This window comes from Pongo pygmaeus, chromosome 5 (genome assembly GCF_028885625.2).
Source record: "Pongo pygmaeus isolate AG05252 chromosome 5, NHGRI_mPonPyg2-v2.0_pri, whole genome shotgun sequence".
Classification (NCBI taxonomy): Eukaryota; Metazoa; Chordata; class Mammalia; order Primates; family Hominidae; genus Pongo; species Pongo pygmaeus.
The window spans coordinates 157,476,294-157,495,535 of NC_072378.2; the positions used below are offsets into that span (position 1 = coordinate 157,476,294).

A 19,242-nucleotide genomic window follows, 5' to 3' on the forward strand; every position below is an offset into this window, starting at 1 on the left:
TGCCAGTGCAGGGCCATGTCATTGAAAAGCTGATGATGATGTGCTTGCATTAACCACAGTAAGACAAATAACACCATCCCTGGCCCAAGGAGGGTAGGTGAAGGGTGGGTGGACAGGTATCTACCTGGGAAATAAGCCATTGTTAATGTTACAGCAAAATGCCCTACTACAGATGCTAGGTAATGGAGTAATATCCAAAACCCCACATTGTAGGACTCAATTATCATAATTTAATGAAAATATGACACTATATTTAATCAACAGTCCTCGAAATTTATAGACAAATCTGGGAAATTCAGATTCCTGGACCCCAACCTCCGGTTGGGAATTGTCAGCTGTCAGGTAGGGTCCAGAAGTGCCTCCTTATCTGGTGGGTGGGAGCCTCATTAAGTGCACACACTCTAGAGAAAGAATATCTTGGTTCCCATCCCTGCTCCACCACTTGCCAACTGAGTGACCTTGGCAGGTTACTCAACCTGTTTCTTCATAAGTAAAACAGTACTTACTTTATAGGGTCAGTGTGAAAATCAAGAGTTTATTGCATGAGTAAAGCACTTAGGAGAGTGCCTGATAGATGGTGTGATGTAGAATTATTAGCAGCTGCTGTTACTACCAACACTGTCGTCAGCATCATGGCCACTGGATAAAGTTCTATTAGTTGATTCTCTCTTTTTTTTTTTTTAAGACAGAGTCTTGCCCTCTTGCCCAGGCTAGAGTGCAGTGGTGCAATCTCGGCTCACTGCATCCTTTGCTTTCTCCCAGGTTCAAGTGATTCTCATGCCTCAGCCTCCCAAGTAGCTGGGATTACAGGTGTGCGCCACCATGCCCAGCTAATTTTTGTAGAGACGGTTTTCACCACATTGGCCAGGCTGGTCTTGAACTCCTGATTTTAGGCGATCTTCCTGCCTCAGCCTCCCAAAGTGCTGGGATTACAGGTGTAATCTGTGGTGCCCAGACTGATCCTCATTCTTAAATATGCTTTTAAAAATAACAATAGCTGACATTTATGAACATTTAAATGGCGCCAGGCACAGTGCTAATTGCTTGAAGGCAGTGTGTCATGATCATGAATACAACTTTAGAAGGTAGGTTCCTGTGTCTTAGTAGCAGGTCCCTTATATCGTCGTCCCCCTTGTCAGCCAGGGGATGGGGGTAAGTTCCAAGACCCCCAGTGGATGCCTGAAACTGTGGATAGTACTGAACTCTGCATACTATACACAAATTTCTTTTTCCTTCACAGTTTCAAGGATAAAAGATTCATTCTTTCCCTAGATCTTAGCAACCTCAGGATGTGCTATTTTTTTCTTTGCTTATTAAGTCAAGAACTTTTCACTTAAAGGAAATAGTTTACAGCTTCTCTTTGGCTGACTGGTTGCCAGCATCACTACTCTGGCGCCTTGCGGCCATTATGAAGTAAAATTAGCGTGATTTGAACACAAGCACTGATACTGGATCTGGTAACAGCTCCTAAGTGACCAGTGGATGGGAAGCACCTGCAACGTGGATTGCCGCACAAAGGAAGGAGTCACATCCAGGCGGGCAATTTAAAATTGTGAATTGTTTATTTCTGGAATTTTTTCCCTTTAATATTTTTGAACCACAGTTGACCATGGGTAACTGAAATCATGGAAAGCAAAACCGCGGGTAAGGGTGGTGGGGAGCTACTGTATCTTGGTTTTATGGACGAGGAAAGGAATTCTTTAGGTAATAGGTTATAGGGAGTTGAGATTCTTGGATGTTGTACAGATTTTTAAAAATTATTAGATACATTACTTTTTCCCTACAAAGAGTATAGAGAGCAGAACATTTACTGTGGCTCATTTGCCTTTATCACTTTATTAAAATACATTCATTATGAAAAATCTTAACTAGTCTTTAGTCTTGCCTATCATTATGTTGATTATTTTAGGAAAATTAATTTTAGGCAAACTTGTGGTGTCCTTTCTCATTCTGAGCCCACTGTTAGTTTAGGAGAAGTCTTACGAAAACTTCTTTCTTACGAAAGAAGGCAAATTTAAAAGCTTGTCTTAAGTTTCGAATATAAATTAGCAGCCTCCAGGATTCTTGCTTCTTAAAAGCTTAGGGGAGACGGCTGCTCTTGCTGTTGCTCTGTTCTGTTCTTCCCAGTCCCCTCGGGGTTCCTCTTTACTGAAGCCAGGGACTGCAGGTCCTTGTTTACATGAGTGTCGTGTGCCATGGTGACATTCTGTGAATTGCAGGCGTTTTGCAGTGTTGAGTCCTTTGTCAGTAAGACTGAGACTTATCAGTAAGAAAGCATCATGAAGTAGCTTATACAAGCCTGTCCTTTTTCTAGAATGGTTTTTTGTTGGGTGTGGTGCCACACACCTGTAGTCCCAGCTACTCAGGAGGCTTAGGAGAAAGGATCCACTGAGCCCAGGAGTTTGAGGTCACAGTGAGCTATGATTGTGCCACTGCAGTCCAGCTTGGGCACCACAGTGAGACCCTTTCTCTAAAAAAAAGAAAATTATAAAAAGGTTTTAAAAAAGTCTGGAAATATTCCTTTGAATTGATAGAAAATAAAAAATATCCTGAATATTCTTTGGACTCATCAATAATATATATAGTTTATTAGAAGGAATATGGCTTTAAGCTTCTAATTGGCCTCTGGAATTAGTTGCAGTTAAAAAGCATTTGCAGTTTAGACATGTGATTTTTATCTAAACTAAAAGATTTTTGGAGCAGAGGGGAAGGGAAACTATCGATGTGGACTGGGAAAAATTAAAGGGATTTAGTAGTCTTCTGAACAGATAATGAACAGTACTCATCATGGCATATGCAAGAGACCCATTCCACCCCTGTTCTTTGAGCACCATGAGCCTGAGATAGACAAGCAGGAGGACTGAAGGCGGATGTGATGCACTCGTAGTCTGCATAGGCCATTGCCACCCAATATGGCTGGTAGAATAGGAAACTAAGCTGTTTGGAGTCATACAGCTGATGAATAGTGAAGTTGGCATTTGAATTTGGGTTTGTCTGAACTCAAAGATTCAAGGTCCTTAGAAGAGATCCATGGCTGCATAAGGCTTCTTGGAGCTGGTGAAATAGGACACCAGGCCTTTAAGAGGTGGGGCTAAGATAAAGTCAGTGTCAGATTTAGGCTAGGAGGGCACCTTCAGCTGAGATCAAAAGATTGAACAAGGATCACTGAGTCAACAAGAAGAGCAGGTTTTACTTTGGGAACCTAGGGGAAAAATGAAATTGTTAAGGTTAATTTGCTTAAGATCATGGAAGGGTTTTGTTTTGTTTTGTTTAAGACAGCTAAGCATTAGGATTTAATAGTGCAGCAAACATGTTAAAAATAGGTGGGGGCGTTATGAAACAGAAAGATTGAAAGTTCTATGGTTAATGCTTAATGTGTGTTCACAGGGGAGGAGGTTGGAGGCATAGTTTTTCAGATGAAAGCCAGAGTCAGTCTCAGCCCCACTCTAGGTTCATGAAGTTGCCTTTCATACCATTAACTCCATTCAGTTTCATTTAAAAGGAAATTTCCAAACGTAAACAGAAATAGATAATGGTGTAATGAATCTGGCACACGTCACTCCACCTTCATCTTGTTTCACCTCTATCCTCCCCCTTCTCACCCCCCCATCCCCTGCCCCCTTTATTATTTTGAAGTAAATTCCAGATGTTATTATTTTGAGAAGGAGTCTCTCTCTGTTGCCCAGGCTCGGGTGCAGTGGTGAGGTCTCGGCTCACTGCAACTTCGCCTCCTGGGTTCAAGTGATTCTCCTGCCTCAGCTTCCCGAGTAGCTGGGATTACAGGCGCTGCCACCATGCCTGGCTAATTTTTTGTATTTTTAGTACAGACAGGGTTTCACCGTGTTGGCCAGGCTGGTCTCGAACTCCGGACACCGTGATCCGTCCGCCTCGGCCTCTCAAAGTGCTGATATTACAGGTGTGAGCCATCGTGCCTGGCCCAGATGTTGTATCATTTCATTGGTAAATATTTCCGTATGTGCCTTTAAAAGATAAAGAACTTTAAAAACGAGACATAGTACAGTTATTGCTATTAAAATATAATTTATTCATATCAATTATCCAGTATTCAAATTTCCAATAATCTCATAAATGGAATATATATTGTTGTTTAATTTACATTGTGGCGTAGTTTGAATCAGGATCCAAATAAAGTCCAGTGTTAACAATTTGTTGTTATCTTTTAATTACCCTTCATTTCTAGGATTTTCCTCCATCTCCTCTCCTTCTCGTCCTCTCACTTTTTATTTTTTTCTGTTGCCATTTATTTATTGAAACTGGGACATTTGTCTAGTAGAGATTCCCACAGCCTGGGATTTCCTGATTGATTTGCAATGGTTTAACATGTTGCTTGGACCTTTTTATTTCCTATAAATTAGTGGTTTGATCTGCAGGTTTTGTCAAACTCATCATTTTTTGGGAGGTAGGATATTTTATTCCTGATCTGTTTTTTGGTAAGCATCAAATGTCTTGATTCCCCCCCCCCCCACCACCCTCATTCTGGTGGCATCATTGATGCTCTCTGCAGTCTTAATTTCCAGTATATTTTTACTGCATTATTTTGCAGTCATCCTTTTGCCATAAGACTGCCGGTAACAAACAGCGAAATGTGTTCTGTAGCACATTTACCAGGCAAAGTAGCTGTTAACATGATAAATATTCTTGGATGTGTGCCCAAGTTTTGTTCAGTTTTATGTGTTAGTCCTTATACATTTGTTTTTGTGTTGCTGTGTCTAATTCTAAGTATAAGCTCATAGAAACCATTCAGTCGTTCACCTGGCTTTTATCCAGTACCCATCCTTGCTGGGCCCTTGGGAATTCAAGACGACAGCATCCCTGTCTTAGAGAAATGGTGTCCAGTTTGAGATACACAACAAATAGTTAAGATATGGCATTCTAAGTTCTTTAAGAGGAGCCCATTTGAAGTTGGTTTGAGGTAGTTGTTTTGGAGGGTGACAGGGTTAACTTCTAGCAGGATCTTGAGGACAGTAAGGAGGAGGAAGGGCATCCACTTGGACCGGCTGAAAGGCACCAAGGAGCAGTGGCCGCATGGCCCGTGGGACCTGAGCAGCTGAACAGGTGAAGCACGGTTTTGTCCCACACCCTGGGGCCGGCCCTGTGAAAGCTGACCTGGCGGCTGGAGGGTGCCTGAAGAGCTCTTCTGAGCCCAGACTGGGACTTAGACTTCCTTCTGTAGGCCTTCGGGAGGCGTTTTCCGAGCACTTGTATTTGAGGAAGTCAGCAGCACTGACCGCAGTGCAGGTGTCGGCCGTTGGATCAGGAGGAAGGGGGTGGACTGGATGATGATTTGGGCTTTGGTGATGTGTCAGACATGCACAGATTGCAGAAGAGATAATGAGTTGTGTGGGGTGGCTCTGAGCAATCTCATTTGGGTGCTCACCTTCGGTGAGGTGGGGGCCCAAGGGAGAAGGAACAGGTCTGTGGGGTCATTTGGGAGGGTCATTTCTTGACCCAATGAGTGCAAAGCACTGTCTCCAAACATTAAGGATGCAGTTAAGGACCTCCTGTAGAGATTTGGGAATCACCACCAAGCAGGGGGCCACATGGAGTCCTTGGGGTACAGACACTCGAGGGGCCCCCATTCTTAAAGGACAGGGAGAAAGAGAAGAGCCGGTAGAGGATCCTTAAAGAATGTAATCTGGCAGGCGGGCCCCTTCACCTGGCTCACCTGCCAGCCTGTAGGCTTCTAGTAATGCTTGATGATAAGGAGTGTGGCCCTGCCTCCACACCTGTGGAAGAGAATTTTTCATGTTAGCATTTCTTACTTATTCATGGTACTGGAATTGATGTTTTAGAAGTGTTCCACGTATAAACTACTTAAGATTATAATTTTTCAAAAGAGAATTTAGGGGAATATATGAAGCCCAGGATAAAACCTTAAAAAGCTAAAATTATATTCAATCCCTTATTATGTGATGATGTTTGAAGCTTCCAGTTGTCTCTAGTGTAGTTATTATAGAAATGAAGAGATATCCATCACTTTCAGATACTCCAGCATAGTGCTCATAAGCTAGCTCTGCAAATGACTTCAGTTTTTGTTACCTGGTAGGAAAAAACGAGGTAACAATAGCAACTATCTTGTGGTGTTGTCGTTAGGACGAACCGTGCACAGTACCTCTGTGCACACTACCTCTGTGCACAGTACCTGTCACAAGTCCCCTTTTGCGAATGTGAGCTGTCACTGGGGCTTTCCTCAGGTGACAAGGGCTGAGCATGCCATCCTTGATGTGCATGTTGTATGGATTTATATCGCTTTCCTTTTGGAAATGATATTTTAAATTCATCTACCCACAGAAAGTGGAGGGAGGTCAATAATACGCCAAATGTCTGAAGCCTAGGGATGATTTCACGAACCGTGGCAGGCTGTGTGACCACCAGGCATCCTCTCTGTGGAAGTGGTCGCAGCCACCTCTCCCCCACCCTCACCTGTTGGGGATAGGCTTCTGTTTCCGTTTTAGGATATGGAATTGGTGATAGGGAATTTCCAAAGCACAAAGAGAAAAGGTTCAAGAAATTATTGAGACTACTCAAATCGTCATTCATTCCCTCATTCTGAATTATTGCAAGATAATAACAATGTGGCCATCTTAACTCTCTTCCTAGCATATCTGTACTTGATGTGAGGATTGGAAAAACTTTTCTTAAATAACATGACAGTTAGCACTTATTCCAGATCCAGACACCATGGAGGCTGTGTTGCATTTTGTTTCTGACCTGACGCTCTTTGTTGGATTTTGCTGGCATCTAGAGGCCTCCTCACTGACCTCTTACTAGGTGCCATTGCCATTTGTTTGTCAAGGACCAAGGTGCTCCTTCCCCTCCTCCATTCCTCCATCATCTGTTAGTTTATAGTCTATATGCTCTTAAATTCTTGGTTTTTTTGGTTACTGTCTACCTATCTTCCCACTCATCCCCTGCTCTGGTTTTGCTGCTTTTTATGATGTAGTTTGACACCTGGAGTAAGTTTTGTTTTATTCCAGAATGATGGACTGTAAGTGTAAATTGACACTTCCTTTGTTAAGAACAATTTGCCAGTATATATTAAAATTTCAAACGTAGCAATCTGATACAGTTTGGATCTGTATCTCCACCCAAGTCTCGTGTCTAATTGTAATCCCTAATGTTGGAGGTGGGGCCAGGTGGGAGAGGACTGGATCGTGGGGGCGGTTTCTCTTGAATAAGGTTTCAGACCATCCTCTTGGTGCTGTTCTTGTGATAGTGAGTGAGTTCTCATGAGACTTGGTTGTTTAAAAGTGTGTAGCACCTCCCCGCTCTCTCCCTTGCTGCTCCCGCTGTGTGAGACACCTCACTCCCCTTTTGCCTTCCACCATGATTGGAAGCTTCCTGAGGCCTCCTCAGAAGCAGAAGCTGCCATGCTTCCTGTATGGCCTGCAGAACTGTGAGCCAATTACACCTGTTTTCTTTATAAATTATGCAGTCTTAGGTGTTTCTTTATAGCAGTGTGACAATGGACATACACAACCCTTTGACAGAAATTTCACTTGTAAAGATTGATGCTAGAGAGATTTTCATACGAAGATGTATGCGTAAGGATGCTTACTATAGTGCTGTATGAAGAACAGAAGACTGGAAACAACCTAAATGTACATCAATAAGTGACTGGTTAAATACGTTACTGCACCTACAAATAATGCAATGTTGTGTGGCCATAAAAAAAAAGAATAAAGTAGATATTTAGTTGCAGATATAGAATGAGCTCTACAATATATTGTTAAGAGGCTGAACAATATGCTGTTTACAGAAAATATGCTGTAGTTGTATATAAAGGAAAAAGGATTTAAATTCACATTTAAACTTGGTAACACATTGAAAAATTACAGAAAGGTAAATAAAAAAATCCAAAGCTAGGTCAGGCAGAGTGTCTCGTGCCTGTAATCCCAGCACTTTGGGAGGCCAAGGTGGGCGGTTCACAAGGTCGGGAGATAGAGACCATTCTGGCTAACAGAGTGAAACCCCATCTCTACTAAAAATACAAAAAATTAGCCAGGCATGGTGGCACATGCCGGTAGTCCCAGCTACTCGGGAGGCTGAGGCAGGAGAATCTCTTGAACCCGGGAGGCAGTGCTTGCAGGGAGCCGAGATCGCGCCCACTGCACTACAGCCTGGACTACAGAGCGAGACTCAGTCTCAAAAAAAAAAAAAAATTCAAAGCTTACACCATGGGAATGTTTTACCTTTTTAATTTTTTTAAAAAGTGTCTTTGACGTTTTGGTTATTCTACATTTTATTCAAAGTTACATATTGCTATTAGGATTTTATTCATTTCCTAATGAAAGAAAACAGAAGCACTCCTGCTCCTGGCCTTTCTACTAGGCCCTTGTAATAGTTATCTTTACCCTTTCCTGTAGTAGAAGTGGGATACTAGTGTTTTCCTCCTGGTCATGTTTCATTTCATACTGTGATATGTTCAAGTACCTAGCAAAGGGAATAGAATAAGCCCATCGTAGGCATTCAGTCGGCGTCTACGACATTTGTTACAAGAGGCCTGGGCACAGTGGCTCATTCCTGATTTTCAGCACTTTGGCAGGAGAATCACTTAAGGCCAGTAGTTGGAGACCAGCCTGGGAAGTATAGTGATACCCCATCTCTCAAAATATTAAAATAAATAAATAAATTAGGCTGGGCACAGTGGCTCACACCTGTAATCCCAGCACTTTGAGAGGCCAAGGCAGGCTGATCACTTGAGGTTGGGAGTTTGAGACCAGCCTGACCAACATGGAGAAACCCCATCTCTCCTAAAGACACAAAAATTAGCAAGGCATGGTGGCGCATGCCTGTTATCCCAGCTACTCGGGAGGCTGAGGCAGGAGAATGGCTTCAACCCGGGAGGTGGAGATTGCGGTGAGCTGAGATTGCACAATGCACTCCAGCCTGGGCAACGAGAGCAAGATTCTGTCTTAAAAAAAAAAAAAAAAAAAAAAAATCAGCCAGGCATAGTGGTATGTGCCTGTAGTCCTAGCTTCTAGGGAGACATCGGTGGCTGAGGCAGGAGGATTGCTTGAGCCTGAGATTTAGAGGCTACGGTGAGCTATGATTAGGCTGAGCCACAGATCGAGACCTTGTTTCTTTAAAAAAAAAAAAAAAAAAGGGGGGGGGGGGAAGAAATACCAAACTGAAAATTTCTGAAACAAATGTGTAATTACTACTACCCTAAACTTTTTTCACACTTTTGTTTGTGAGTCAGTTTCCCTTTAACCTTTGACTCATAACATAAAGAAGGTTAAGGCCAGAGTCCATCAATGGTTAAAAGATTGTGAGTGAGATGTGGAAAAATAGTACTGATGAATTCTGAAAGGGAAGACCTCATTTCCATTGCCTGGTTCTTGTGCATTGCAGTATTATCACAATATGGCATTCTTCTAGAGAGTTATGACTTTTTACATATACAGCAGATAAATGTAATTATTTATATGTGTATATTGGTTTACACGCTGGTGTTCACTGGCTGCTTAAACTTAAAAATAACCAAAGATGGCAGTAATGTTTTAAAGCGTAAAGCTGTGCTTCTTTGTTTATAAAATATGATGCTGAACATATTCTTTATTTTCTGATACTGTCATTGCCTTCTTACTGTGTATTTGCTCTTCTTGAGATGAAAATAAGTATGTACCAAAAAATAAATATAGCTTTTTAAGATGAAAAAGCTCAAGTTTCTTATGGAATATTTTTATGTCGTTATTAAAGCAGCCAAACAGACTTTATAGTCCCACTGTAAGTTATATATAGTTGATGATTGTTATAGGTTTAAACTTGGCACCTTTTCTGTGTACTCCCTTATTAAATTAATACTTATGTTCAAACATAAGCTGAGGTAGAACACGTTTCCTTTTCAATAGTTCTCACTAAATTTTGTTTTGATTTTCTTTCCAACTGTACTTAATAGCTGAAAGCTTCTTGTGGTTAGGAATAGTATTTGAGATTTTGGTGGCATCTAATTATTTTGAACTTTTAAAGCCTTAAAGAGTGAAATGTAAGGCCACAATACATTTTTCTGATAGCTTTCGTAGTCTGTTAGTCTGTGTTGCTTATTTTAGGGGGACGATGTCTAAATTGAAATGTTTATCCACTATAGTTGTAATGATCTTTTTCAACTTCTTTAGAAAGCAGTTCATTGAGTGAAGAAGAGAAAATAAAAAGAAACATAAAAGGGTAATATGCGTAGGACTTTTGAGCCTGTTACTATTTCCTAGCTGAAGTTTACTTTAAAAAAAAAAGAGTGCCTAGGCATTGGGCAGACACTCTGTGCACGTGTGTTGGAGGAGGAGGCGGGGCCTGCTCATTTGTTTGCCCATTGTGAGGCTGTCCTGCACCTTTGTGCTTTTTTGTAACAGGGTGAAGGCCCCTGAATAGAGGCCTTGTGCCCTGCTTGATTTGAAATCCATGCTGTTTATGGAAAGGAACCTGCAGGGCACCCAGCGGGAAGTCTGTGTGACAAGTGGAAATCTAGGATCTGGAAGAAACGTGATGTTTGAGGGGGAAGGTGGTGGGGAGAGTGGTCATAATCTTTCAGCCTTTGCTTTTGTGCCCCACAAGCTTAATTGTCACCCTCTGCTGGCAACCAGATTGCAGAGCCACTCTTTAAGTGTCCTTGGATTGCCTGTGCTTACTCTCACCTTATTGTTATCAAATAAAAACCTGGACAAATAGCATTGAATTCGCTTAGAAAAATATGATATGAACTGGGTACATTACTAGTAGAGGTTAAATGTCTGAGGCTTTTTTTGTTTGTTTTTTGTTTGTTTTTTGATGGAGATATATTTAAAGGGAAGAAGGGCTACATGTGAAAAGCTGGAATTATTGGCACGCTCCTGTATTTCAGAGCGTGTTGAAAGGCAGGTCGCACCAACACTAGGCTGGTTAAATCTAGTTTGTACAGCTTGTGTACTTTGTGGTACCAGCTATTGCTCCAAAGTTTCCTGGCTTAAGAAGCCATGTAATTTTAAGTGTGCAAGAAAGGGGTGGGACAGCAGAAGCTTTTTATAGGATTTCAAGTAATAAACATTAATTTTTAAAGCAATATTCCAGGGACTTAACAGAAGTAGAACTTGTATATGATGTTTCTTTAATACCAACACATATTTGAACTGACAAGGGAAGGGAGATAATTTTATTTTAAAGCAATATTTTCCATTCTTTTTTTCTCTTCAATTAGAAACTGGTTCTTCAACTTTCAGTGCCGATTGAGACATGCTATAACAAGTATTTAACAATTCTGTCCTGCTGTTTGACTTCAGGGGGATGTGATGGTGGGATGTTTAGTAGCTGAGCATACACAGTTAGGTAGCTAGAGATCTGGTATACAGTAAATGTGGTGTGGTATTTGGGTTATATATGCTAATTATTTCAGCACAGTGCTGAAACCGTGCAGAATACCTCTTGGAAGAGTGTTTGACAAGATGCCAGAAAGGCCGTGTTAATTATAAGTTTATTGTGCCTATTCAGGTTTTTTGGGTGTGTTTTGTTCCCCACTGTTGTTTTATTCTTTATGGTGGTTCTCTGAAAACTATTCCCCATGAACATATGGAGTTCTATATATGCGTGTTTATTGGTTTTATAGAAACCTCAGGATTCTATGAGCTTAATAATGATTTATGCTGTTTTGTGGGTAATTGAGAGGACCTGTTAAGATATAGTTGAAAGTAAGGTTTTCGTTAGTTATTTCAATTTTTTGAGGTAATATTAAAGGCAGTTTGACCAAAATCGGAATTCAACAATCCAGGGAGCTTTTGGTTTGCTCTGGGTTCGCTCTGGGTTCAAAGACAGTTTGGTTTGGCTACAGCTGACCTCCCTCCCCGTTTTTATGAACTAGTCTTCTTCCTGCAAAACTCAAATACAGTACTTGGTATGGTCTCATAATAAATATAGTTGTTAATTATATATATATTTTATATATATATAATATGTATATATAGTTTATATTTCTGCTGTTAATTATTCACTGCTTTTTAAAATTTTTGCTTCTGATAACGTATTAAATTATAGCCATAACATATTTATACGTCTGCTAAAATGTAACATTAGTTGTTGGTTGTGATAAGCTTTTGTTTTGTTTTGTTCTGTTTTGTTTGACACAGGGTCTCGCTCTGTCACCCAGGCTGGAGTGCAGCGGTGCAGTCAAAGTTCACTGCAGCCTCCACCTCCAGGCTCAAGCTATCCTCCCACCTCAGCCTCCCAAGTAGCTGCACCACCACACTCGGCTAATTTTTATTATTTTTGTAGAGATGGAGTCTCCCTACGTTGCCCAGGCTGGTCTTGAACTCCTGGGCTGAAGCGATCTGCCTGCCTTGATCTCCCGAAGTGCTGGGATTACAGGCGTGAGCCACTGTGCTCAGCCAAGCTTTTGTTTAATTTTAGTTACTGAAGAAGCTTATAACTCATTGAGATATTTATGAAGTGCTTTGTGTTTGTGTGTTTTTTTTAGGACATGTCTCAGGAAGGCTATGGAACTAGAACTCAACCTCCTCTGGCCCCCGGAAAACCTAACCATGAAGACTTGAACTTAATACAACAAGAAAGACCATCAAGTTTACCAGTAAGACATTATTGTGCTGATTTGGAAATGTAATGAGTTAAAGACTTTTAGAAAGAGCTGTTGTTTTTGTTCTACTTTATATTATGACATGATTGAGAAGTTTCTAGATTTCAGGTATATTTTGTGGTCAGTTTTTCAAGGTTTACCTTTTAGGAGCTCTGTAGTCCTGGATAAGTCTATTTCATGTGTATATATCTCTGTTGTGGAGTGTAGACATCAGTTGGAAGGTTTTATGCGGCTGGTCGATTTTGTGTGCGGGCGGTTATTGCTGTTGTATAGTTGAGCTTTCTTTAGGCTGTTGCTTTTTGGTAGCGATACAGAACAGAGGTGTCCTTAGAGGAGTCAAAACTTAAAAGAAATTTGCACTTTGCAAAGGATACAAATGATGAGATAAAATACCTGATAGTAATTTGAATTTCTTCTAGGACTTTCTATTTATGTAATGAGAAATCACCCAAAAGAAAGTAGTTTAAAATTTGAGGCCAGACGCGGTGGCTCACGCCTGTAATCCCAGCACTTTGGGAGGCCAAGGTGGGCGGATCACCTGAGATCGGGAGTTCGAGACCAGCCTGACCAACATGGAGAAACCCTGTCTCTACTAAAAGTACAAAATTAGCCAGGTGTGGTCGCACCTGCCTGTAATCCCAGCTACTCGGGAGGCTGAGGCAGGAGAATCGCTTGAACCCAGGAGGCAGAGGTTGTGGTGAGCCGAGATCGCACCATTGCACTCCAGCCTGGGCAACAAGAGTGAAACTTCATCTCAAAAAAAAAAAAAAAAAAAAAAGACAAAGGTGTTTATTTCCACCAGTAAATAGTATATGGTGATTGGGGTTTCTATTTATAAGAGTAGTGGCTATTATATGGGGTATCATGTTGATGCTCATAAATAGTTCATATCTACTTAATTTGCCTTTTTTTGTAGATAACCTGATTTAAAGGAAGTCTTCTTTATTAACTAAAAGAATAAATCTGCAAGAGGCTGAGGCAGGAGAATCGCTTGAACCCAGGAGGCAGAGGTTGCAGTGAGCCGAGATTGCACCACTGCACTCCAGTCTGGGCAACAGAGCGAGACTCCATCTCAAAAAAAAAAAAAAAAAAAAAAAAAGAATAATTCTGTACAAATAAATATTTTTACATTTATTTGAAGAATTGTTGTCATTGCCTAGTTTCTATGGAGAAGGTTTGTTTTAAGAAGGGAATTCAGTATAGCCATGATTTTAATTGGAATTTCAACTATGTTTGCATTAACTTAGATTTATTATATTGCTTCTAAACATTTGAGAACAGACATTTGTAGTGAATGTTAAACATGACATTTGACATGCATACCATACCATATACATTTTAATGTATATGCAGATTTAGAGAAGGTAAGTGATGACCGCAGGATGTCTACTGTCTTTGAATCTGATGGATATATTTTTGAAACTCTAATTTTTATACCTTTTACTTTTATGTGAGAGAGGGTGAAATCTTACTGTGGTGTTCCCCCCCCCCCCCCCCCCTTTAGTTGTGTTGATGTATTTATTGTCTAGGTATTTGGTTTTGAAGGAGGAAAATAGGTAATGGATTTTGTGTTGTATGCTGCTAAACTTTCTTTAGCAGATAGTTCACAGCTTAGTAAGCATGTATTGTGTACGTGTGTGAGAGAGAGAGAGAAGGAGAGAGATAGAGGCATGCATGCTGTTGATAAATACTACATTTGCCAAGTATTTGGAAATTAGCTTTTGTGGTTCTATGAAATTTAAATAGATGCATGGGAAGCAGGTAAACAGTGAATTCCACTTTTTTTTTTTTTTTTTAACAGTTTTTTAGTGGTTTTGGAGATGCTCGACCTTGTAGATTTGTCATTGGATGATGATTTTGTACTGTGACACAAGTTGGTAAATTTGTCGTAAATGGATGCAGATTTTCTGCATAGCTATAAGAATAGTTTGTGGTAAACTGCTTTCTTCATATCTACTCAGAAACTTCAGCATCACTCACTAGTACATGCCTTTTGCCATGGATCTGTGTTGGAATGAATGGTTGACATTCAGCTAACTCTACAGTGTTATTAGGGATGGCACGAAGTATTGTAGTTTCAGATAACTGACTGAAGAGTTTGCTCTGGGATAGGAGCTTTTAAGTTGATTGCTGGAAGAGTGGATGAAAGCATTTAGGAGATGAATGAATATAGTCATGAACTGTTTAAATGTTTTCTGAATTGTTCTATTTCTGTCTTGTTATGTATGTATAACAGCTATCTTCCTTAACCTTTATCTTGCCTACTTCCCAAAAGTGTTTAAAGTTGTCCATAATGTAAGTTTTTTTTTTTAATGAAATACCCCAATTGGTATTTTCTTTCTGGTTTTGTAACTCACAGATAAATAAGATGCTGGTTGACTCAATAGTACTTCAAGCACATTTCAATAATCTATTTTTAGAGAGCAGAGTTTCCAGGTTTTATGTTAAGTATGTAGAAGATTCAGTCACTGAATAAAGGACAAACTGTAAGATAACCTGCTATACCTAAAACCCCCAGTCTGTTAGGATGAAATTTGGCTGTATTTAAATGAAATTTATTGCACCACTTTTTTTTTCCACGAGGGCTTTGCATGTGTAAAAACTTTCTATATGGGGCTTACAAATATTTTTATTTATGTGGATACTTATAATAAGTTGCACACAGCTAAGGTCATTGTGGTTTCAGGGAATGATTTGTTGATACTCTGTTATGGCTCTAATAGTCTGTATTTTACAATGTTACTTTTATTAGATACTGTAGTCCTCTAACTTGGCTGGGTTGATTCTGGAGAGCCCATGAAGCTGTATTTGTTATCACATCTGAATTTGCTGTTGGATCCTTTGTAGATTTACTCTTGTGCTATGGTTTTCCTTTTCAGGTGTCAGGGATATAAATTTTGTCTTTTCACCTACAGTCAATCTATGATAATTGAAACCTGTAGTTTTGTAATTTGGAATTAAGTATATTGTGTTATCTGTACCATTTACGAAATGCAGCATAGTGATTCTAATGTGTAATTATTCTATTCATTTTATGTAATGACGATGACAAGAATGCCTCTCAAGTAGTAATTTCTTAGTCTTTTTGCTTACAAAGATAGGTTTGTAATGTTTCTGCATGTGATATTTTCTACCTGTATCCTAAGTAGATTTTTCTTTAGCATGTTTGTTACAATGTAACAACTTTGCATTATAAGAAATCAAGGGATTTCCAATATCTTTATGCTACATCTATAATTTGATCCCTCAGCAAGTTGTCCTCACTGTTGTTTGAACTTGTTTTTCTGTATTTGCATGCCATTAAATTCTTGATGAACTTCAGTAGGCAATGCAGTTATGTTTTCCAACTAACTTAGACCTTCGCATCATCTGCAGAAAGCAAATGATTGATAAATTTATAACTTGTTCTCTTGTTGTCTTGGAGCCATGACCAGTCATATTTACTTTTTGCTTAGTGGGCTCAGACCTAAGCACTGAACAAATCCTCCTTAATATTGTCCACTTATTTCTATACCTCTTAGTCATACAGCATTTCCCTGTTTAGTTATATTAGTTTATACGTCCTTGGTATTACTGTTATTGATAAATCTTAACATTGAAGAGCTCTCTTTCTTAGACTATTATCACTTAAAATTTGAGCACATTTAGCTTTCACGACCTCTAATATTGGTATGAAATAAATCCAGCATTGAAGCTAAAGACACAGTGGAATGTCTAAAAGATGCTGTCAGTTACTTATTTTCTCGTTTCATAAACATTGGATATCCCTCAATTTATATTCCAAGATAGCCCTCAAATATGACTTAATACACTTTTTGTTGAGTGTTCTGTTAAATTTTCACCTCTTGTGGCATTTATTATTTATCCTTTTATTATAGTTATCTTGAACATTGTCTTCGCTCCCCTATTTGACTAGAAGCTTTTCATGGTATTTATTATGTCCTATTCAGTAAATATTTTCCTCAAAAATTTCTATAAAAATTATTTTAAAATAAATTATTTCTTCATTTTCAGAATTTTCTTTTAATTGCTAAGGGATCTGTTAGATGGCATTGAATGACTCTTGGGGCACCTGTGCTCTCTGTGCTGGTGCTGCTGAGTGATTAAATGAGTGGATGTCTGCATCGCCAGGCGGGTGTTATTCTTAAAATGATTCTATTTTACCAAGTGACATTTGGATTTGCTTTGGTAACCATAGCTTTAGGAAAAGAAGTGGACACTTCGGATAATTAAGCTAAAAATACCCTAAAAGCATTCTGTTCTTAGTAATACATCTTTTTTACTTATAAAAAATTAATTGACAGAAATGGTAATCATAAGTTCAGTAATTATATTACAGATGGATAGTTAATAAAATATTCATAAACATGTATAAAAGAAAGTAAACATGAAAAAGGAAAAAGTTTTATTTTCTTATAAAGCACGATATAAGCACTTTCTTATAGTGCTTTTCCCTCCAGGGATCTGAAAAGTTGTTAATATTCCTCAGTTTAAAAATAACTAATTTGTTTTATTCTTCAGAGAGGCATGCTGCTAGCTTTGTATTTCAGATAGGAGGTTCATTATTCTGTTTACCTAAGATATAGAATACAATCAATTTGGAATACAATCAGTTTGGCAGTCATATTCTAAGAGCGTTTGAAAATGGACTGCTTTGTTGGGACTTTGTGAAATAGTTCTATAAATATTGGCTGTTCTAGAAGGCTCATCAGGTCATTAAAAACCTCTTTGTGACCCTTTCTTCCTTAAATAGGAAATATCTAAAGACGTTGGCCTGAAAAGGGTTTGATCTTTCTGAGTTAAGTAAAAATCCCTAAATGTGTTGAATAGTGCTTATGGCACTTTTGTTGAGTTTGCAATTAGACGGAAATATTGGGCTTTAGATAAAACATATGTTTTTTGGTTCTTTGTGAAAGGAAGGAGGTAGTAAATGCTGGTCGTTCTTTGAAATAGAGGGTGTTAAACAGGATATTGGAAGCCTGAAAGAGAATGGTTGGAAAACTTTTATTACCAAGAATATTCTTTGGGCTTGGCTGTTAGCAGCAGAGCATGCAGTGTTCTGCCTTTAATTAAAGAAGAATACTCTGTTTGTGTTGGTTTTTGTTTCTTAATTTTTAATGACACTTATGTTGGTTAGTGGTAAAAGGTCATGTATTTTGGAAGCATATTTGAATATTGCTGACATTAATATGGATGTTCTAAGCATGTAGATTCGATAATACTGTGAATGATTGGAAACTACCGGGAAAAGCTTTTTAACTGGGTTCAGCTTTTTGCTAGTTCTTAGTCCAACCCAGCTAGAAATGTAAATTGCTAAGACCATCTGAACCTGTGAGTTGGCAGGTTTTGGCAAAAGTTAAAGTCTACCAGGTAAGAATGAGATGTATGGCTATTGAATGAAGTATTTTGAAACCTTTTTATTTGAGGTTGATTTAAATGGTTAAGAGTGGAGCTGTCTTCCGTTGATTGATCCTTCTCAAATCATTATGAACATTAAAAAAATTACAAGTTAATGAAGGAAAACCCATATCTGTCATCAGGCTTATCTCAGTGTTCAGGAATGGATGATGCCTGTGTGCTGCTGAAGACTTAAGCTGTTTATTATCAGTATTCTCAGCATGTTATTAGGCTATGTTGAGTTTTAGAGTTTCAGAAAAATACTTTATAAAATGGAAGCCTCCTGTGCCACGGAGGAAGAGGAGGTTCTCTGAAGGATGGTGCCCTGTCCCCCAGAACATCGACAGGCGTACCTTATCATTTGCATAGTTTCAAAACCAAAGGTACAGACACATTTTGATGTCTTGGAGAAGTTTTAAAGGGAACATGCAATACTTCAGCTTCTTAGGATTCATCAAGTTCTTGAACATAATTTTAATCACTGGTCTGTTCTATCTGGAGATATCAGTTATTTTTGGATTAAGATTAAGAGCATTTCAGGACCTTGCTGGAAAACATGAATTTAGAAAATATGATAGTGACTCTGACAGATGTTTATTTTCCAAAATGGATTATTTCTTTAGGATGTGATATCCTGTCATTTTATTCCCTAGGATATTTTCATGATATTGATAGTCATTTTGAAAATAGAGGATAATGCTTGAACTTGAACAAGGTAGGAAGCAGGAATGTATTTCTCTCTCCTTCTTTCAAAACAATCTTCCATTTAAATATTTGTTCTGTAAATGAAAATTCAATAAAACCTCAACAGTTTGGAATTCTTCCAGGAAAAAACAGGCTAAATATAATGGAAAGTCTGAATAAATTAATATTGAGAAAGAACTATAGTTTGCTTTTAAATAATTCAGATGTTTGTGTGCAAAGTGTTTCTAAGTTGACATACTCAGTTCCCGTTAAAATAAAATTCTGAATTCGTCATAGCTGAGATATTTGCTTAGTGGTAATGCATTAATTTTAAGAATTTGTTTAATTTTTAAAAATACATTTCAACTAAGCATGCCCCTGCAAACTTTTTCATATAGTATTCTGAAGATTTCCATTTAAAATATGGGGGAAATGAATTTCAACCCATTTTATAGGAGTGTCAATTAGTTCCTAAAAAATTAATGAAGGAGTATGAAGGAGTACTATAAAAAAATAGACACTAGACAAAATTGGAGATTAAGAGAGGCTGAAACATAACTGATTTGCAGGATATTGGTTTTGAT

At 38.8% G+C, this 19,242-nt stretch overlaps 1 protein-coding gene across 8 annotated transcripts in view; it reads left to right on the forward strand.

Moving 5' to 3' along the window:
- ARID1B (AT-rich interaction domain 1B) overlaps positions 1-19,242 on the forward strand; it is a 433,023-nt gene that overhangs the window by 145,723 nt on the left and 268,058 nt on the right. For all 8 annotated transcript variants that reach the window (XM_054493038.2, XM_054493042.2, XM_063666760.1 and 5 more), the window contains exon 4: positions 12,461-12,571. In XM_054493038.2, the coding sequence (XP_054349013.2) occupies positions 12,461-12,571 (111 nt within the window). The remainder of the gene's footprint in view (positions 1-12,460; positions 12,572-19,242) is intronic.